General features: G+C 39.2%; 1 protein-coding gene across 1 annotated transcript in view; it reads left to right on the top strand.

Annotated features, from left to right (window-relative positions):
* Positions 1–157: 157 nt before the first annotated feature.
* LOC119913415 (echinoderm microtubule-associated protein-like 6) overlaps positions 158–17662 on the top strand; it is a gene marked incomplete at its 5' end in the record, with an annotated part of 30562 nt that continues 13057 nt past the window's right edge. Inside the window, 12 exons of the mRNA XM_038732829.1 lie at positions 158–350; positions 461–592; positions 1149–1237; positions 2299–2475; positions 3937–4171; positions 4437–4563; positions 12858–12936; positions 13709–13838; positions 14529–14627; positions 16158–16178; positions 16918–17091; positions 17195–17403. Of these exons, the coding sequence (XP_038588757.1) occupies positions 158–350; positions 461–592; positions 1149–1237; positions 2299–2475; positions 3937–4171; positions 4437–4563; positions 12858–12936; positions 13709–13838; positions 14529–14627; positions 16158–16178; positions 16918–17091; positions 17195–17403 (1665 nt within the window). The remainder of the gene's footprint in view (positions 351–460; positions 593–1148; positions 1238–2298; positions 2476–3936; positions 4172–4436; positions 4564–12857; positions 12937–13708; positions 13839–14528; positions 14628–16157; positions 16179–16917; positions 17092–17194; positions 17404–17662) is intronic.

Raw genomic sequence — 17662 nt, 5'->3', positions numbered from 1 at the left:
AGAGATTTTAGTGACATTGCAGATTTAGATTAGTGTAGGCATTTTATACCTTTATTAGGCAGTAAACCGCAGACAGCCGGTGGGAAATGAAAGGAGAGACACCAAAAGAGACTAATGACAAGTCAGTGGAGTAATCAAATTACCACTAAGCTAACTGGTTAACTACCCGACTGACTCAGAGTGTGTGTGTTTTCCAGGCGGTCGATGCTGTGCTTTCTCTCCTGACGGAAAGGCGTTGGCGGTTGGTCTCAGTGATGGCGGCGTGCTGGTGGTGAACGCAGACACGCTGGAGGATCTCCTGGGCTTTCATCATCGCCGCGACACCATCTCTGACGTCCGCTTCACTCCAGGTACACGAACACACACATTAACACAAACACGACTGTGTTTCCGCTTAAAGATAAATCCTCTCATTCTCACTTTTATCTGACATTTTCTCGCACACACGCATTGGTCTCAGACTCGGGCAAATTCCTGGCGGTGGCATCACACGACAGCTTCGTGGACATCTACAATGTGCAGAGCAGCAAGAGAGTGGGGATCTGTAAAGGAGCGTCCAGTTACATCACGCACGTCGACTGGGATGCTCGAGGTAACAGCGCATATCTGAAACATGTGGTTCACTGCGCAGAGTGATGCACATTCAGATGCTCACATCTTCGTTTAACACCTGGACGTACCTGCAGGAGTTATGGAGTCAATCGTGGTCCAGTTTGAAAACAAACAAAAAGTGACAAACATTGATACTGCAGGACACAAACACTGAGAATGGACTTTCATTGAAGTAGGAGCATAGACTGTTTCAAAAGACAGGAGACACCTCGGGTCGAACTTTTAAATTGAGCATGTCTTAAAAACATGTCTGGTGGAGCTCTTTAAATAGCACTTTATCACCACATGTTTTCTATAAAAGGTGTGTTAAGGGGTTAATAATCAGAGAGGATTAAAGTCAGACTGAGTAACTTTTTTTAAACAGTGACCTCCGTCGCTACAAGTGACGATTATGGGATGACAGTAAATGTTAAAATGAAGTGTAACAGTAGAACAAGTGGAGGTCCTAAAGCCAGCGGAGTGACTCACTAATGTCATATTTAAAGTTCACAAATTCAACTTTTTATTTTCATTTCAAAAGTGTGTGTGTTTTGCAGGTAAACTACTGCAGGTGAACACAGGAGCCAAAGAGCAACTTTTCTTCGAAGCCCCGAGAGGAAAAAGACAAACCATCAGAAACACTGAGGTCAGTGTGTGCCTTTGGGTGTGGACACTGTGTCAGGATTGGCGGAGGTGTGGACCCAAATGCAGACGTAGGCGAGGAGGATGCAGTTTAAACAAAGATTTATTTACTAAAAGACAAACAGGCTAACGCTGGGAGCTCAGCGGCTAAAGTTCAAACAGAAAGTGGCTCCAAAGCAAAAAACATAAATCTGGGAAGAAATCCAAAAACAAGAACAAAAAGGGAATCCAAGGCACAAATCCACAAAACTCAGGGAATAATCCAGAATACCAGGAAACAAGGTACAAGGCAGGACACTCAACTTTGACGCAGACAATACAAGGACGTGACAAAGACTGAAGAAAACTGGGGACAATATATATACAGGTAAACGAGCAGGGAGGGAACCACAGCTGAGACGCATCAGGTAATCAGACAAAGCTAGACAAGGACACCAGGTGCAGAAGGTTACCAAAGGAAGTAAAGTTCACAGGAACACACAAAGACAGATCTACAGATCTAAGTAAAACACAAAAACATGAAAAAGACAGCAAAATCAGGACACAGACAGAGACAGGACCAAACAGGAGACAAGACTGCCCTAAAACATGGAGATAAGACTAAGGACTAAGACAGACCATAATGAGAAAATACAGAAATACACCGATAAGGAAAACACTAAACATGAACTAAAGCACAGGAACAAGAACTAAGATGAGAGATAAGACAGTTACAAAGAAAACTTAACGCGAATGAGCCAAAATAATAACCTAGACTACAAAACTCCAAACCATGACAATATAAAATAAACACAGGAAAAACAACAGCACAAAACCAAATCCCAACACACTGTTCCTCCATCTACATTCTACTGTCCTTTGTTATTATCATCTTTAACTTAGGCTTTTTCTGAGGATGTCTGCAGGACATACTTTAGGTTTATGACACTTGAATAAAAAATATTCATTCATGTATCACCACTGGCACAGTAGGAGGAGATGCTTAGAACTAATGTGTATGTGTATATCAAGTTTCTTAATCTCTGTCCGTCTCCATCTTATTGTTGTTATTGTGTGTGTTTGTAGCTGGAGCGGATCGAGTGGTCCAGCTGGACGTGTGTTCTGGGTTCGAGCTGTGAGGGAATCTGGCCGACGCACAGCGACATCACCGACATCAACGCCACGTCGCTCACCAGAGACCGAGCGCTGCTCGCCACCGGGGACGACTTCGGCTTCCTCAAACTGTTCAGCTACCCGGTTCGAGTACGACAGACGGAGTCACTGGTCACTGTGTAGATTCACAACATTTAAGATGAGATGAACACGAGATTAACATGGGTGATGTCGAGAAAAAATATTTTATCTTCAAAGCTCAGCGATAGAAAAATGTGTAGACATTATTTAACTTGATGGAAAATACTTTATTTCTTTCTTTACTTCCTTATTTTGCCTCCCTTCTTTTTCTTCTTTCCTTATTTATTACTTTGCTCCATCATCACACTCCTCTTTCTTTGTTCTAACTTCTTTTTTCCCTTCTTCATAAGTAATTATTTTCTTAATCTTATTTCTTCTCTCTTTTTTACTTGTTTCTTTAAGCTGTTGAAAACCTCCAGCTATTTGCCCCCATTTCCAGGAAAAACGCCTAACGCCTGGTCTCCTTTGATAGGTCAGAAGCTAAGGAATTTGAACCAACTAAATTAAATTAACCTTTTTATTTTGCTAATAAAAAGTAAATGGAGATAGAATAAAGGAAAATATGATATTGTCATCTTCGCCTGGTATAAAATCTAAATTATAATAGCAATACTGCCATCAAAACCATCATCCTGTAGATAATAATTCAACTAAATATCTTCTAATACACCTGGAATACAACTGTAACTGTAAATCTGATGAAAAGAAACTAATATACAACAGGTATTACACAATTTTTCATAAATACACCAGGCGAATGTCCATGTTTTGGCCATATTTACTGTTTATATGTTCACTTTTATTGGGAGTTTTCTTCAAAACACTATTTCTGTCCATACAGCCACGATCCAAATAATGTAAAGCTTCCAAAACATTAAAGTATTGATAAAAACAGAATACTGATCAACATTCTCATGACCAAAAAGCAATCCCATGCTGTACAGACCCACAACTTGAGAATAGAACATGCAACAGGTTAATACATTATTCCTTCTTGATTGAAAGTAAAGTCTTCCTTTTTCCTTCTTTGCTCTCATTTTTTCTGCATTTTCTTCCTCGTTGCTTTCCTTCTTCCATCGCCTCCTACTCTTAATTCCATATTTCCTTCTAGTCTTCATTCTTTCTGTCCTCCTTTTGCCTCTTATTTCTTTCTTTCCTTTTCTTTCTTTCTTCTTGTTTGTTTCTTTAATCCATTATTTCTTTCCTTGTTGATTAATTATCCTTCCTTCCTTTTCATTATTTCTGTATTTCCTTCCGCTTTCCTTCTGTCTTTACTTGCCTCTTCTTTCCTTTCTTTCCTTCTTCAACCAGACATAAAAATCTCACCCAACAGCAAAACTAATCTCCTCTCATCCCGAGGTGGAGTACTTTCACCGTAAATACCTGGAGAATGATACGCGCTTAATCTTCAATCAAATTTGGATGCCGGACTTTTAATTTACTGCAGTGTTTTTTCACTGTTGTTTCATAAAATCTGCCACTGGTGTGAATGCGTCAACAGGTGTATTTCTTTCCTCCTCCTCCCGCCAGGGTCAGTACGCTCGTTTTAAGCATTATGTGGGCCACAGCGCGCAGGTGACCAACGTCCGCTGGGCTCAGGACGACTCCACCCTGCTGACGGTGGGCGGGGCCGACACCGCCCTGATGATCTGGGCGAGGGAGCGAGGAAGTGGGTTCGGTGGAGAGGGGGAGGGGCCTTTGTGTCGAGACAACCGACCGCTCGTGGACAGCGAGGAGTCGGATGACGACATTGAGGAGGACGGAGGTGGGTGTGTCCGTGTTTTTATTAAAAAGTTTCTCTGCTCTTGACGGACTTCTGCAAAACTGAGACCTGAACCCGGCCCGGACATTGTGTATTTACATGCAACACACGACACACATCGATGGAGACGACTGGCAGAGTCAGACAGCAAAAGAGAAAGAGTTTATTTTATTATTAAGTTAAATTTGATAAGAAGCCTAAAGCTTTACGCAGTCAGGTTGCACAATTCTAATTTATACTGTAAATATGTGTGTGTGCCTGTCTGAAGGCTACGATAGTGACGTTGCCCGGGAGAAGACGGTGGATTACACCACTAAGATGTACGCTGCCAGCCTCAGAGAGATGAGAGGAACCAAACCTCACCAACAGCTGAAGGAGCTGTCTGCCGAGGAGAGGTATGCACACACACACACACACACACACACACACACACACACACACACACACACACACACACATTATGTTTCCATCACTTACACTGACTTACGGTCATTTCCTGAAGACTTAACCTAACCTTCAACCAAGTCTTCTCAAATGTAATGATCCCCAAACGGAAGGCGAGTCCTCACAATGTGACTGTGTAAACAGATTTATGTACCCACAGAATGAGTAACACACACACACACACACACACACACACACACACACACACGTGTCAACCTGTTGTTCTGCATTCAAAGTTTAAAGCTGCACCAGACAGCTTTTTGTGTAGGCGCCCCCTGTGGCAGGTGTGAAGGTGGGATCCCATTATACTTTATATCGACTTCAGTTCACACGTGTGAGGATGGTGGAGAAACATAAATTTAATTCTCATATAAAAATAATGGCAGAGTCTTAAATAATAATAGTAAAAATCAGCAGAATAGAGAGTATAACTCTGTTGTGCTGATGCTGATGGAGTTAGTGCTGTAGAAATGGACATCATGCTGAATGTAGTAAGCAACAGGAAATTTGAGTCTCTAATAGAAGCCTTTCACAAATAAAGGCCTTTCTGGGAATTTACGTTATCAGCATCTGTTTTCATTTGTTCTTGAGACTTGATGACCTTTGACGTCAGGTAATGGTGAGAAAAGATTGCCACTGTGTAAATCCAGTGAGCCTTATTATATTCAGGCAGCTTCCAGGTGAGTGTGAACAGGGCGGTCATGAAAAAGAAGGCATTGCTTTCAGGAAATCTTCCCTAAACAAGCTCCTTACCATTATGCATTATGTTGTTAACAATGGGAGGCCCTGGAATTTAAGCTAACATCTCTGACGTAAACCAGGAGTCCTGTTTCTCTGACAGATTTATAGTTATCCTCCTGTCAGTGTTCTTGTAATGCATGTTATCTGATAAATTCTGTAAAATATAACTTTTTTAAAGAGGGTGAAGAAAAGTTTGCTTGCTGGCTGTGTTCATGATTAGCTTAGGAGAACAAATCTGATGATGGCCCTTCATTTTACTTTACTGTAAACACATTTGAAAAATGTATTTTAGGGAAATATATTCCTCATCCTTTAAGCTTTGTGAGTAAAACATTAAATACTTCCATTAAAGCTGAATCCCACATTTATGTATCTATCTAGATTTCAAATACAGCTAATTCCTTCATTTATCAGTCACACAGACTCTACTGTCAGGCTCTTGGAAGCAGCCGGGATGGTTTTCTCTGGTAGTTTGCATTCTCCAGACTTGTCTTTTTGAGCTCATGGTGCAGCTTTAAACTTAGTAAACCTTCACCATATACAAAACAAAGCTTTAGAAACAGACTGTGTGCTGCTGTATTTGACATTCAGCGTTGTTTCTCTTTGATTTATGCTTTTTTGACTTGATGACTGAGACTGTGTGAACAACCTGAGTTGAATCTTTTATCAGACCTTTTATGAACAGTTTCGTCCTATGATGGGTGTGTCATCAGTTGTCACAGCATCTGTGTGTTCCCAGTGTGTGAATGCGTGTTAAAGTGTGGCCCTCTATACTTAAAATGGTGTGAGCGCACAGTATGTACCTGTGTATTTGTTTTAAACAAAAGGCTTTCGCATCTCATGCATGCACTGGCTTCTGCTCGATGGATGAATCTTGTTTTGTCCCTTCATGTCAGTTTGCTGTGTGTTTCCACGTTGCACATGCTAACAGATTATCATAACTTAAGTGTCATTGAGTTTCTGTCTTCAAAGCACCTTAAAGGAACAAATTCATTCTACACGGTAAAGTTGTCATAAATCTTAAAACTGAAGTCTAATCTTACAAAACATGATTACCAACCAAATTCTAAAACACATAAATCACTAGTAAATACTTCCATGCCGTTTACTGACTTTTAAACTCAGAGCGCCGTAGCCATATTTTGGCAAAACCACAAGATTTGTTTTTTTAAAAGGGGAAGAAGCAGTGCAGACACAAAATTCTGCCTTTTCCGCTGCAGGGACTTAAAGTTGGGGCACATAACGTCAGAGAAAATTGCAAAAGAAAGCTAAGTATCCAACTGAAAAAAAATCCCACTCCCTCCCTTAAGGCCTCCCTTCAAAGCCACTCCCACAAAACACATGTTCATGTGCAATGAACGTAGACCGAAATAAATTATTGGCCGTGCCTTTTACAGTCCCATTTTTGTGTCAGAGCGTTTGGTTTAATGATTGCTGTCAGGATGTACAGAGAATTTCAACAGATATAACAAAAGATGCTTCTGAAATAAATTGCTTACCAAAGTTTTAGTGACCTCTAACTTCAGGTGTTTCTGTCTGCGCAGGGTTTGCTTTTGTTTCCACATTGGGGGCGAATTTATGAACATAAATTTCAGGTGATACTAAATCTAAGTTGCAGGTACACTTGTGGGAAAGGACAATAACCAGGACCACAAGGAAGTTTAATCCCTCAATATAAATCCAGTAATGTGACTGCAACATGTAATCTGTGTAAACTGTAGATTGCTGGACAGTGTTGGAGATTACCTTAAAAATTGAATTGTGTTTACAAGTAACTTTCGGGTAGTGTTGGTTTAGAATCGTAACAATTTAATTGGTGGGGCAGCACAATATATTTTTTCTTGAAGCTAAGCTAAGAAATGATTTTCTTTTCTTCAGAGCAGCGCCAACTCTACTAATTTAACATGGCTGACATTTAAAAGTAATCACATGTAAATCTAAAAGAAAATTTATATTGGCGCCACTTTCTCCATAGTTGTTTGTCCCACAACTAAACTGCACACTCACTGACCTCGCATACAGTAACATTACATTTACAACAACAATTACATTTGTCCCGGTATTGCTGTACTTGTGTCACCTTTTCAATGACGTATATCTAAAACATTCTGGCGTAAAATAAAGTAAAACCTAAAAGGTTACAGTTTAGGTAAGTTCCTGTTGTGGAAAAGGCCTAAAGGTGTCAAATAAGTACATTAAGTACCCTCGTGTGGTTCTAACCCAAAGGCACTTGTTTTTGTCTGTTTGTGGTACCCTTACTTTCTAAATGTTGGCTGCTCTCTGGCCTTGCTTGTAGAAACTCTTAATATCTGTGTTGTGTTTTAACTTGCATTCCCCTGGAGGCAGGGCATTGTCAAGTAAGTATGACCTGATACTCGCTGTGTAGATAGTTTGTGAGTTAATCTTGGAAAATAAGAACCTGTAGTTTCTTTATCCAAAATCCGGATTTGATTATTCTCATTGTGAACCTGTCACTTCATGCATTCTCTGCCTTATATTTATCCCAGTATTTTATCTGAGAGTTCAGGAAATCATTCCCAGGATAAAAACAAAGCTAGCAGTTTTATATTTCCCGAAAGATTTTATGAGAATTTAGTTTCTTGAATTAAAAAAAGTTGTTGTTTAACAATTATTTGAAGTGTTGTGTAGTGGAGGTTTGGAAGATTGCTTAGAAATGAAAAGTACTAAACTACCATCTTGCCCCCTTAACCACCAAAACCTGTCCAGACTTTGACAGTGCTGAGAAAACTACAGAACCAACAGGTGTGGATCACTTCTAGAAATAAGAACAGCTTTAAAATGACACCTTCATAAAACTTTAGCCTGCATAATTAGCATTGATTTCAATTAATTTTACCATTCTCCTCATTGCTTGTTGTCCGAACAAAGTGCTTCTGTACAGTATATTATAATGTCTCTGTTATATTATGCTAGGTTTCTTTGTTTCACGTCTCTATTTCACTTATCCTCACGTTCCTTATCATCCTTTACTTCCCCCTCTTATAAAACCCAGTTTTTCCCTCCTCTCTCTCTCCTCCTGTGTCTCTTTCTCCTCTTTCTGACCCTCCTTCCCATCATCTTCGTGTTATCATCCCTCCACAGCCTGCTTTCTGTCCTGCACTGTTGTCATCCCACTCAAACAGGTTTCCGAATAGAAGTATCTTCGGTAGCTCCATTTGGTAGGGATTAACATTGCAGAGGGAGGTGGGGAATTAAATATTCACTGTGCTCCTCTGTAATTTCACTCATCTTTTAGGACGATGTACTTAACACGTCTCGAGCATATCATTATCTCTCGTGTCCATCTAAACGCCCATCAGTCCACTTAGAAATAAGAGTATAAAAGTTGCTTCAAAACTTCCCTGAGAATCATCATGTTCATCCAGTTATAGTTGTCTGTCCATCCATGAATACACTGCAAGCAGGAGCTGCTAATTTGCCAACATATAAACATATATAGCCTAAAAACAGAGCTCAAAAGAGAAAACCAGTAGCCTTACCTACATGTAGCTGACATTACCACAGCACTGAATGAGCTCTTGCTTTCGGCTATAATTATGACATCATCAGGGTGCAATTTATGGAAAAAACATGGGGGTGTTTTGAAACGTTTTTATTAATAAATCACATTGTTTTATTTTGTAGGCTACTTTTTTTCTTATTTAAGTTGTCAAGTAGCCTAGTGCAATATTTTTACTTTCCTCATGTGGACACTATAGGGGCTCTGATCAGAATTAAATCCCCTTTCCAATACTATGGATAGAAGTGGTGCAACGGATTGTACGCTTTCGCCTCCACTGAGTGAAACCACATACAGTAGCTGTGTCTTTTGGCATGTTCAGTGGCGAACCAATGAAGCTGGGCTGACAGATCATCAGATTGTGATTGTTTATTCAGGCTTCACTAATCCAAGTTCCCTTCAACACCCAGCTCCACTGTTCACTAGGGCTTTTATTTGTGACGTGTAACCAATCTGATCAAGTCTACGTAGTGGTTAAAAAAACCCCCATCAGAGCCACAGTAGGGCATTTTAAAATAAATGTTACCCTAACAAAATGGATCAATTCGAACTGTGAATTTTGTGATCTGCTGCACCACTAGTGAAGTGGCATTGATCACTTTGAGGGGGGATAAAAATAATTGAGCAGAGGCTGGGATACATAGACCAGACCAGACATCCCATGGCAAATCGCACCCCGGTCGTCACATTGGTTCCCAAATTGACCTATATGCTGTTTCCATCAGATTAGCGAAAACATTTTGGATCCTCTCCATTTTCAGACTGAGCTGATAAAAATAAACTGCAGTAGATGGACAAGCAGCTCCAACGCATTCTCATCTCAGAAGAAACGTCCATAAATCCACTAAACATAACTTAAGAACTTGCCTGAAAATAATCGTGTTTTAATCCAGCTACCCCACAACTAACTAACTGACACAGTGACAACATTATACTTCCTGTTTATGTCTTTCAAAGCATTATGGGAACTGCAGTTCTAAAAACATGATGTGGTTGTCTAAACGTGGGGCCACACTGTCAGAAATTAGCTGATAAAAGTTCCCTGCAGCAGGTACAAAGACATGCAGTGAACAACATGTGCTCATCTCGCCTGAGTTTGTCCTCCAGCCTAAACTTGCATGTTAGCCCATTAACACAATTAGCTCTGCTAGCATGTTAGCCTGACAGCCCGAAAATACAAACAAGCACTGGTAGCATGCGAGCATTTTGTTAGCATGTAAATATAGCCAGAGCAAATCAGATTATGGTTCCTCTGAGGCATGAGGCCTTTATTCGTGTGTGTGAGTGTGTTGCTGTGTTCGTATGCGTAGAGGGGCTTCTGTGTGTGTCTGTGTGTGTGTGTGTGTGTGTGTGTGTGTGTGTGTGTGTTTGGGACCTACATGTGAGTGAGTGTGTGTGTTTTCTAAAGATCTGTACCTTGGTTCTGTCCCTCTGCTGTCCAGGGGATCCAGGTAACACCTACCCACCTGTCTGTTCACCTGTCTGTCTGTTAGTGTTTGTTAAAGCTGTGCCTCTTCATTATGTGTGTGTGTGTGTGTGTGTCTTAGGGTGACCAGACACCCCGACGTTTGGTGGCCTGTCCCCGTGTCTGGAGCTGTCATTGGAAATGTCCCTGTTTTTTACTGCGTGTTAATCATAGACTATATAAAGTGTTAACAGACCTGAAATCAGATTTCATGTGGCCAGAAAGACTGGATAGCGTCCGCGGGAGCGCGCGCAGCATGTTAAAGCTGTGTCGCCCAGTTTCTTTAGCACTTTCTGCAGCTGCTTTTATCTGGATCAAACAGACATAACGTGCAAATAAACATCACTTTATGTCGGTGGTAACAGCAAAGATATGTCTTTGTGAAACTTTGCCGTTTCTTTTAACAGAATAATCACCATTGTGGCCAAATAAGTGTTTGCAGTTTATAGCGTAACCAGGCATGACATTTACGTGATTATAGGCAATAATAAAAGCCTGTTGTTGCCAATGGATTATGTTTTTGGTAGGCATATTTGTCTAATATCCTTGCTTATATTTGGAAAACAGACTTTAGCCTATAACTAACATGACTTACTGCTGAGTTATATGTCAAATAAAGACATGATCTCTTGCAATTATCCTTATCATCATTTAACTTTCTGTGTACCAACCAATCCAGTCCTTTTTACCTGTTGAAATACCTTTAATTGATTTCATCCAGAAGTTATTTTTGACAGGTTATAACTCAACTACTTTTTACCTCTTAAAATATCTTTAAATGGCCAAAACAACACATAAAATGCAGTATTCTACTTGCCAGAAAGTGATTGTAGCCTCTACTTATTGACTGAAAGGTAGTTTCTGTTTCAAAATGACTTGATTTTATTCAGAAGAGTTTTATTTGACAGATTATAAAACCTAAATTGTCCCCCCTTTTCATATATAATAACATTATATTTTTTAATGACATACCACCAAACCAAAAATGTTGCCGGTTTTCATTTCAGAAATCTGGTCACCTTAGTGTGTGTGTTTGTGTGTGGGTGCCTCACACCGTCTTTGGTTTGTTTTCTAGATTTATATTAGAATTTTACATCTGAGCGGTATTAATCTGGATTTTATCATTAAAGGGTTTTTATTTTAAATGGTTATAATGTTGGTTACAGTTATAGTTTGTAGTTTTTGCATAGTAATAACAGTTTTTAAAGTCACACCCTTGTTTTTATGTTATTTTTTGTTAATGTAAAAGTACTAACTCAAGTCTTACTAATACTATATATTAATACTATAACTACTATTTGCATTTGTTAATATTACAACACTACTGTTACTATATGTCTAACTACTAATTTGACTACTAATAATACTATTATTGTGCACTGCTACTACTACCACATATACTTACCACACTAGTACTACTGTTATTATTTGAAGTACCATACTAAAGCTGCGATTTGTTTTATTGCTAGTACTACTGCTACTGCGATCAGTATTTCCATTGTTACAACTATATTACAGTATACTTTTAATAAAGCTTACTTTTACTACTGTTTCTACTATTACTTATATTTTTTCTCTTACAGTTCTTACCATTACTGATAACACTATTACCACACTAGTACTGCTACTAATACTTCTCGCACTATTACTTCTTTCATAACACACTAGTATATTGTGATTGCTACCTTACTACTACTACTACTACTACTACTACTACTACTACTATGAACCTGACAACCTTTCTACTATTGCCAATAAGCTAGTATTACTTACTTACTTCTACTGCTAGTACTCAATTTACTCTTACTTTACCTAATACAAATGTCAGTACTGTTATGAGTGTTAGCATTACTATTGTTTGTTTTACTACTACTATGACTACTACTACTACACTAATACTGTATTACCACTACTACTATTATAATTACAACCGTTGCTAATGCTTGCCTCATTACTATACTTTTACACTTACTACCACCACTACCAGAGCTATTACTTCTGCTAGTATTCCCACTGGTATTAGTAAAGCTACTACTCTTGTTGTTACTAATTACTAGTAAGTAAATAATATTTCTACCACTGCCAATACTTCAACTATTCCTACTATCATTACTGCTAAGTACTATAAAACTACCACTATAACAGTGTCAACGTGTTGTTACTTCTACTATTATACTATTATAACTGCTACTGTTACAATGACTCATATCACTATAACTATTATTACTTGTATTACAGCTAATTTTGTTTTTACTACTAATACTTACAACTTATTAGGTGTACTCAGTAGTCCTAGCACCTGTATTTTAGGGATTGAGACACATGTGGCTGACCTGTCCGTCTCTACAGTCTCTTGTCTGTCCTACCTGTCTGTCAGTACTGTTTGTGTCTGACCATGCTGTCTTTCTGACCGTTCCTCCACCTGTCTGTCTCTGCTGTCTGTCCTCCCGAGATCAGCACAGTGAGATAATGTGACTCCTCCAGTGATTAATTGATTAATAGACTGATTGATCCTCCAGGCCTCCAGTGAGTCGAGCAGCGCCACAGCCAGAGAAACTTCAGAAGAACAACGTCTCCAAGAAGAAGAGACTGGTCGAGGTATGACTGTGTCTCAGTCTGTCTGCCATCCTGTTTATCTTATGAGGGGCCGTACAAGCCATAATTCATTATGGCCATTTCACATAAAAACATTCTCCTTTTTGCACATCAAACATTTTCCTCCTTAAATCTTTATTGCAAAAAGAGGTATAAAGTGTATATGGGACATAAAGAAGTATACAAAACAGTATACAAATAATATTTTGTATAGAAAGGTACAAAACATTTATGAATGTGGAATTTCTCCATTAGAAATAATACATTTATCATAGTACGCATTTTCTTTTCCTTGACTTTAGTAAAAGCAAAATACGGGTGGTTGTGGCTCGGGTGGTAGAGCGGGTTGACCGTTAATTGAAAGGTCGGCGGTTCAATCCCCGGCTCCTCCAGGCTGCATGTCGAAGTGTCCTTGGGCAAGATTGACCCTGTGTCACACACATTCAGTGTATGAACTGAATGTGTGTGAACTTAGAGTGAGATTCTATATCCAGATGTCAATCACGCTGTCCATGCACCATCCCCTCGGACCTGACTCAAACTTCTCAGCCAACCACTGCACCGTTTCACACATCCATCCATTCTTCTCTTACATGCCTACAGAATTTATGAATGTGTGGGTGAAAATATATAAATATGAGAATAAAAATGTGTTGGTGTAAGAATAAAAATATATGTATGTGAAAGGCGAATGTAAGTATATGAGGGGGCAGGATGAATTATGGCTTGTATGGCCCCTTATATTATCTCTCTCTGCTGTCTCCTTCCTCTGTAGGACCTGGTTTTAGATCATGTGTTTGGTTTTCGGGGCTTCGATTGTCGTAACAACCTGCACTACCTCAACGATGGCACCGACATCGTCTACCACACTGCCGCCACCTGCATCGTGCACAGTCTCAGCAACGGTAATCACAGCGACATGCAAGAAAACCCCACAGGGAAGCTTTAAGTTGTTAACATCTAAAGCTTTCACCAATTATAACTAAATTATCTGATGTTCCTTTATTAGCAGATTTCATTTTTCACACAACATAAATATTTTATAATTAATCTAATGCACAATAATCGTCTAAATTACCTGCAAAATAAAATCGATGTCATGGAAATTTGTACTGATGGTGTTTAATATCTAATTGTTTAAACCTCATGCAGTCATTTTATGGAATGACAGTTGTTTATTTCCCAAAAACGTCCATATTACAATCTTGCATTGTTTAATAGTGGAACTACATAAAAATGTATATTATTATCATAACATTAGTAGCTGATCAGCCGCTGTGAAGGATAACTGGGATAATTAGCAGAAGCTACAGAGGTGCAGTACCAACCCTGTACCTTTTACTGTAAAAGTTGTGAGATATTTGCTAAACTGCTGACACTGTGGTCACAAGCAACACAGGTCAACCTACAAAACATGACAAGAAGTCAAGATATCGCATGTTGTTGTACGTTGCTGGGAAAAATGAGGTGAATATGTGATCCTATTTAAGAGAAGGAGAACTGAGAACTAAGAATTTCAAAAAAACAGACACAGTTGCTGCAGTGGGAATCAAACCTTTGCCCTTTTAGTGTTCATGTGTCTTCTTGTGCTGCAGGAACTCAGAGTTTCTACCTGGAGCACACTGATGACATCCTCTCTCTGACCGCCAACCAGCACCCGAAATACAAAAATATCATCGCCTCTGGACAGATCGGTACACTGAGCGTGTGTGCTGTGTGTGTATGAGTGAGACTTTGTTTCTGCATGGCAGTGTGTTTCCTTACTAACTCGTCTTTACTAAATAAGTCCTGCTTTTCTCTCCTCTGCTTCATGTTTAACCAGCTTGCTTTACTTTTTTTCCACTGAGCTAATAGAAACAGACTGCTAACACAAACAAGGAGGAAGCTTTGTCCAAGTAAACACCACAATCAGCAGATGTACAGGCCATGTTTAGAAGAAAAAACATGCTTTGTGAATTTTTAGCTGACTTTAGTTGACTTTTCCACGTCATCTAGATTTATATTTAATTTCATCCTTCTCATGTGAGACTTATTGTATAAAAAATCAACAGTGATATTTATTTAAGTAAATATACTCACTAAAACACACAAGAAAAAGACCTGTATTGAAAATGTTACTTAAGTATGTCAGTATGAACAGGAAAATGTACTCAAAGCACTAAAATGTATATATTTGTATATATCATGAGTTAATTATTCCTTATGCATTAATGTAAAGAAGGATTTTACTGCTGTTGAGCTGGAACTCATTTTGAAATACTTGGTATCGGACTGCAACTATTGATTATTTCTATTATGGATTAAGCTGCTGATTATTTTCTCCATTAATAGATTGGTTGTTTGGTTTGTAAAAATTACATTACAGTTACTCACATCATTCAAAGGAAAAGCAGCAAATCTTCACGTGAGAAGCTAAATCCATCTAATGTTCGAAATTATTTCAACTATCAAAAGAGTTGCAATTAATCTCCTGTCAATCAACTAATTTTGTAATCGTTTTTAGCTAGACGTGTAGAAACAATTGGGAAGTTTAATAACAAAAAATCATATTTTTGTAAAAATCTTCGTTTGTAAAGTAACTAAAGCTGTCAGATTGATGAAGCAAAGTAAAAAGTACAATATTTCCCTCTGAGATGTAGGGGAGTAAAAGCAGAACATGGCATGAAAAGAAAATACTCACGGTACAAGTAACTCGCATTTTAAGTACATTAATTGAGTAAATGTATTTAGCAACATTTATGAGCCCCATAGGTAATAATTAGGGCTTTTTTTCAGCATCCTGTTCCTGGTTCACTCTTTTGGTGGCAGTGATAAGTGTTTATTTAGCAGCTCTTGAAACTTACTGGATTTTCACCATTTTGTTTTGAATGTACATTAACAATCAAAAAATTGTTTTGAGATACTGGAGGGAGGGTACAATCAATCTAAAGGTGGCGTTTTCAGCAGGCTGCTGTTTTCAGAGGAAAACTGTTCACAACTTGTCCCTGCTGCCCCCAAGTGGCCAGAAAAATCTGTTACAGCGGGTTTAAGCCTCACCACTTCACTTGTAGCCTGATTTTACCAGCAAGTCCACTATAAACATCTCTCTACTGTCAAAACTGACGTTAGACTGTTTGAAACAACTCACTAGAGGTTTTTATCTGTTTTTTTTATTTGTTTGTTTTGTTTTTCTGTGTGTGTTTTGGCTGGCCTCATTTGTCACCATCGCTCTCACAACACCACAGGTGACGTCAGTGAACTCCCAGGTAATAACCAAACCGCACCGCCTTTCCCACCACAACAAACACCCTGAAACCCAGAGACAGCCTGCAAAATTAGTCCATTATGACTTTCAGCAGTAACTCAGGAGTACTGTCTTTGTGTCAAAAACATTAAAGCAATGCATTTGGTTGTATTCCTATATCCAGCTGTCTCCTTAGCATATATCAGAAAATGTGGCTCCATCAACTTTTAGAATGAATTAATTTCTTCCACGCGAAGACAATGAAACACTATCATCATTCTCATTTATACTTTTATCAAAACTGTGTTGTTTTCTTGTTGTAAGACAGCTGAGAACCGGGATTGTGCATTCAAGTGCTTGTGGGAAAATCTACATTGGAGACTCCACACAGAAAACTTACCAATGGGAATGTAGAAATTTACAGTAATAACCTGCTCTCTGTGCATTTAATACAATTATCTATAGGGGAAGTTTACGATCATATAAATTACAATTATAAATTCTTCAATATTTTGTAGTAATGCAAGAAGCCTCCAAATTCACATGACCTATTGTCTGTCTTCTTATTTTCATTTTCTGACAGCCAACTCTAAACTCTAGCGCTTCAGTACTTTGTGCTGACGTTGATCTGGTTCTCAGGGTGTTTGTGGGCTGCATTGATCCCTCTAACTGCTCCGTTTTTGTGACTTCCTGTCATCCTTGTGACATAATAAAACCTCAGTTTATATCCTCTCTCCTCCTGTTTCATAATCTTTCTGCAGGCACCACTCCCTCGATCCATGTGTGGGATGCGATGAGTAAACAGACGCTGTCCATCCTTCGCTGTCCTCACACCAAAGGCGTCGGCTACGTTAACTTCAGCGCCACAGGGAAGCTGCTGCTGTCTGTCGGAGTGGAACCTGAACACACCATCACTGTGTGGCGCTGGCAAGAAGGTCAGACTGACATCTGATCAATAACCACTAAAACACACGCACATTAATACAGATTAATACGGAAAGAAAATTGAGTAAAAATAAAAGTTGTGTCTTGTGTCAGGATCCAAGGTGTGCAGTAAAGCTGGACACCCGGACCGGATCTTCGTGGTGGAGTTTCGTCCAGACTCGGACACCCAGTTCGTGTCGGTAGGAATCAAACATGTGAAGTTCTGGACTCTAGCCGGAGGCGCTCTGATGTACAAGAAGGGCGTGGTAGGAACGGTGGAGGACGGCAGGATGCAGACAATGCTGTCTGTCGCCTTCGGTGCTGTGAGTTCACTGCTGACTTATTGTTGTGTTGTTAATGTTGTTCTAATCTCAAGAATCAAGATTAACTTTATTGTCCCACAAAGTAGAAAATCTGGCTTGGGCTTTTACCGATGCTGCAACCGTAAAAACAGATCAAACATTCAACATATAAAAAGGTGCATAAATCCTAAAACCTACAGCAAGGCTCCTAAAAGCACCCGTATGCAAACAGAGACACCTCAATAATAGCAAAGATCTGCTAAAATACTTTCAACAAAAG

The sequence above is a fragment of the Micropterus salmoides genome, unplaced genomic scaffold (assembly GCF_014851395.1).
Source record: "Micropterus salmoides isolate LMB-PRFRI ecotype aquatic unplaced genomic scaffold, ASM1485139v1 Ms_hic_scaffold_2, whole genome shotgun sequence".
NCBI classification, from domain to species: Eukaryota; Metazoa; Chordata; class Actinopteri; order Centrarchiformes; family Centrarchidae; genus Micropterus; species Micropterus salmoides.
The sequence above is the reverse complement of the archived record's forward strand: the minus strand, read 5'-3'. Positions and strand labels throughout refer to the sequence as shown.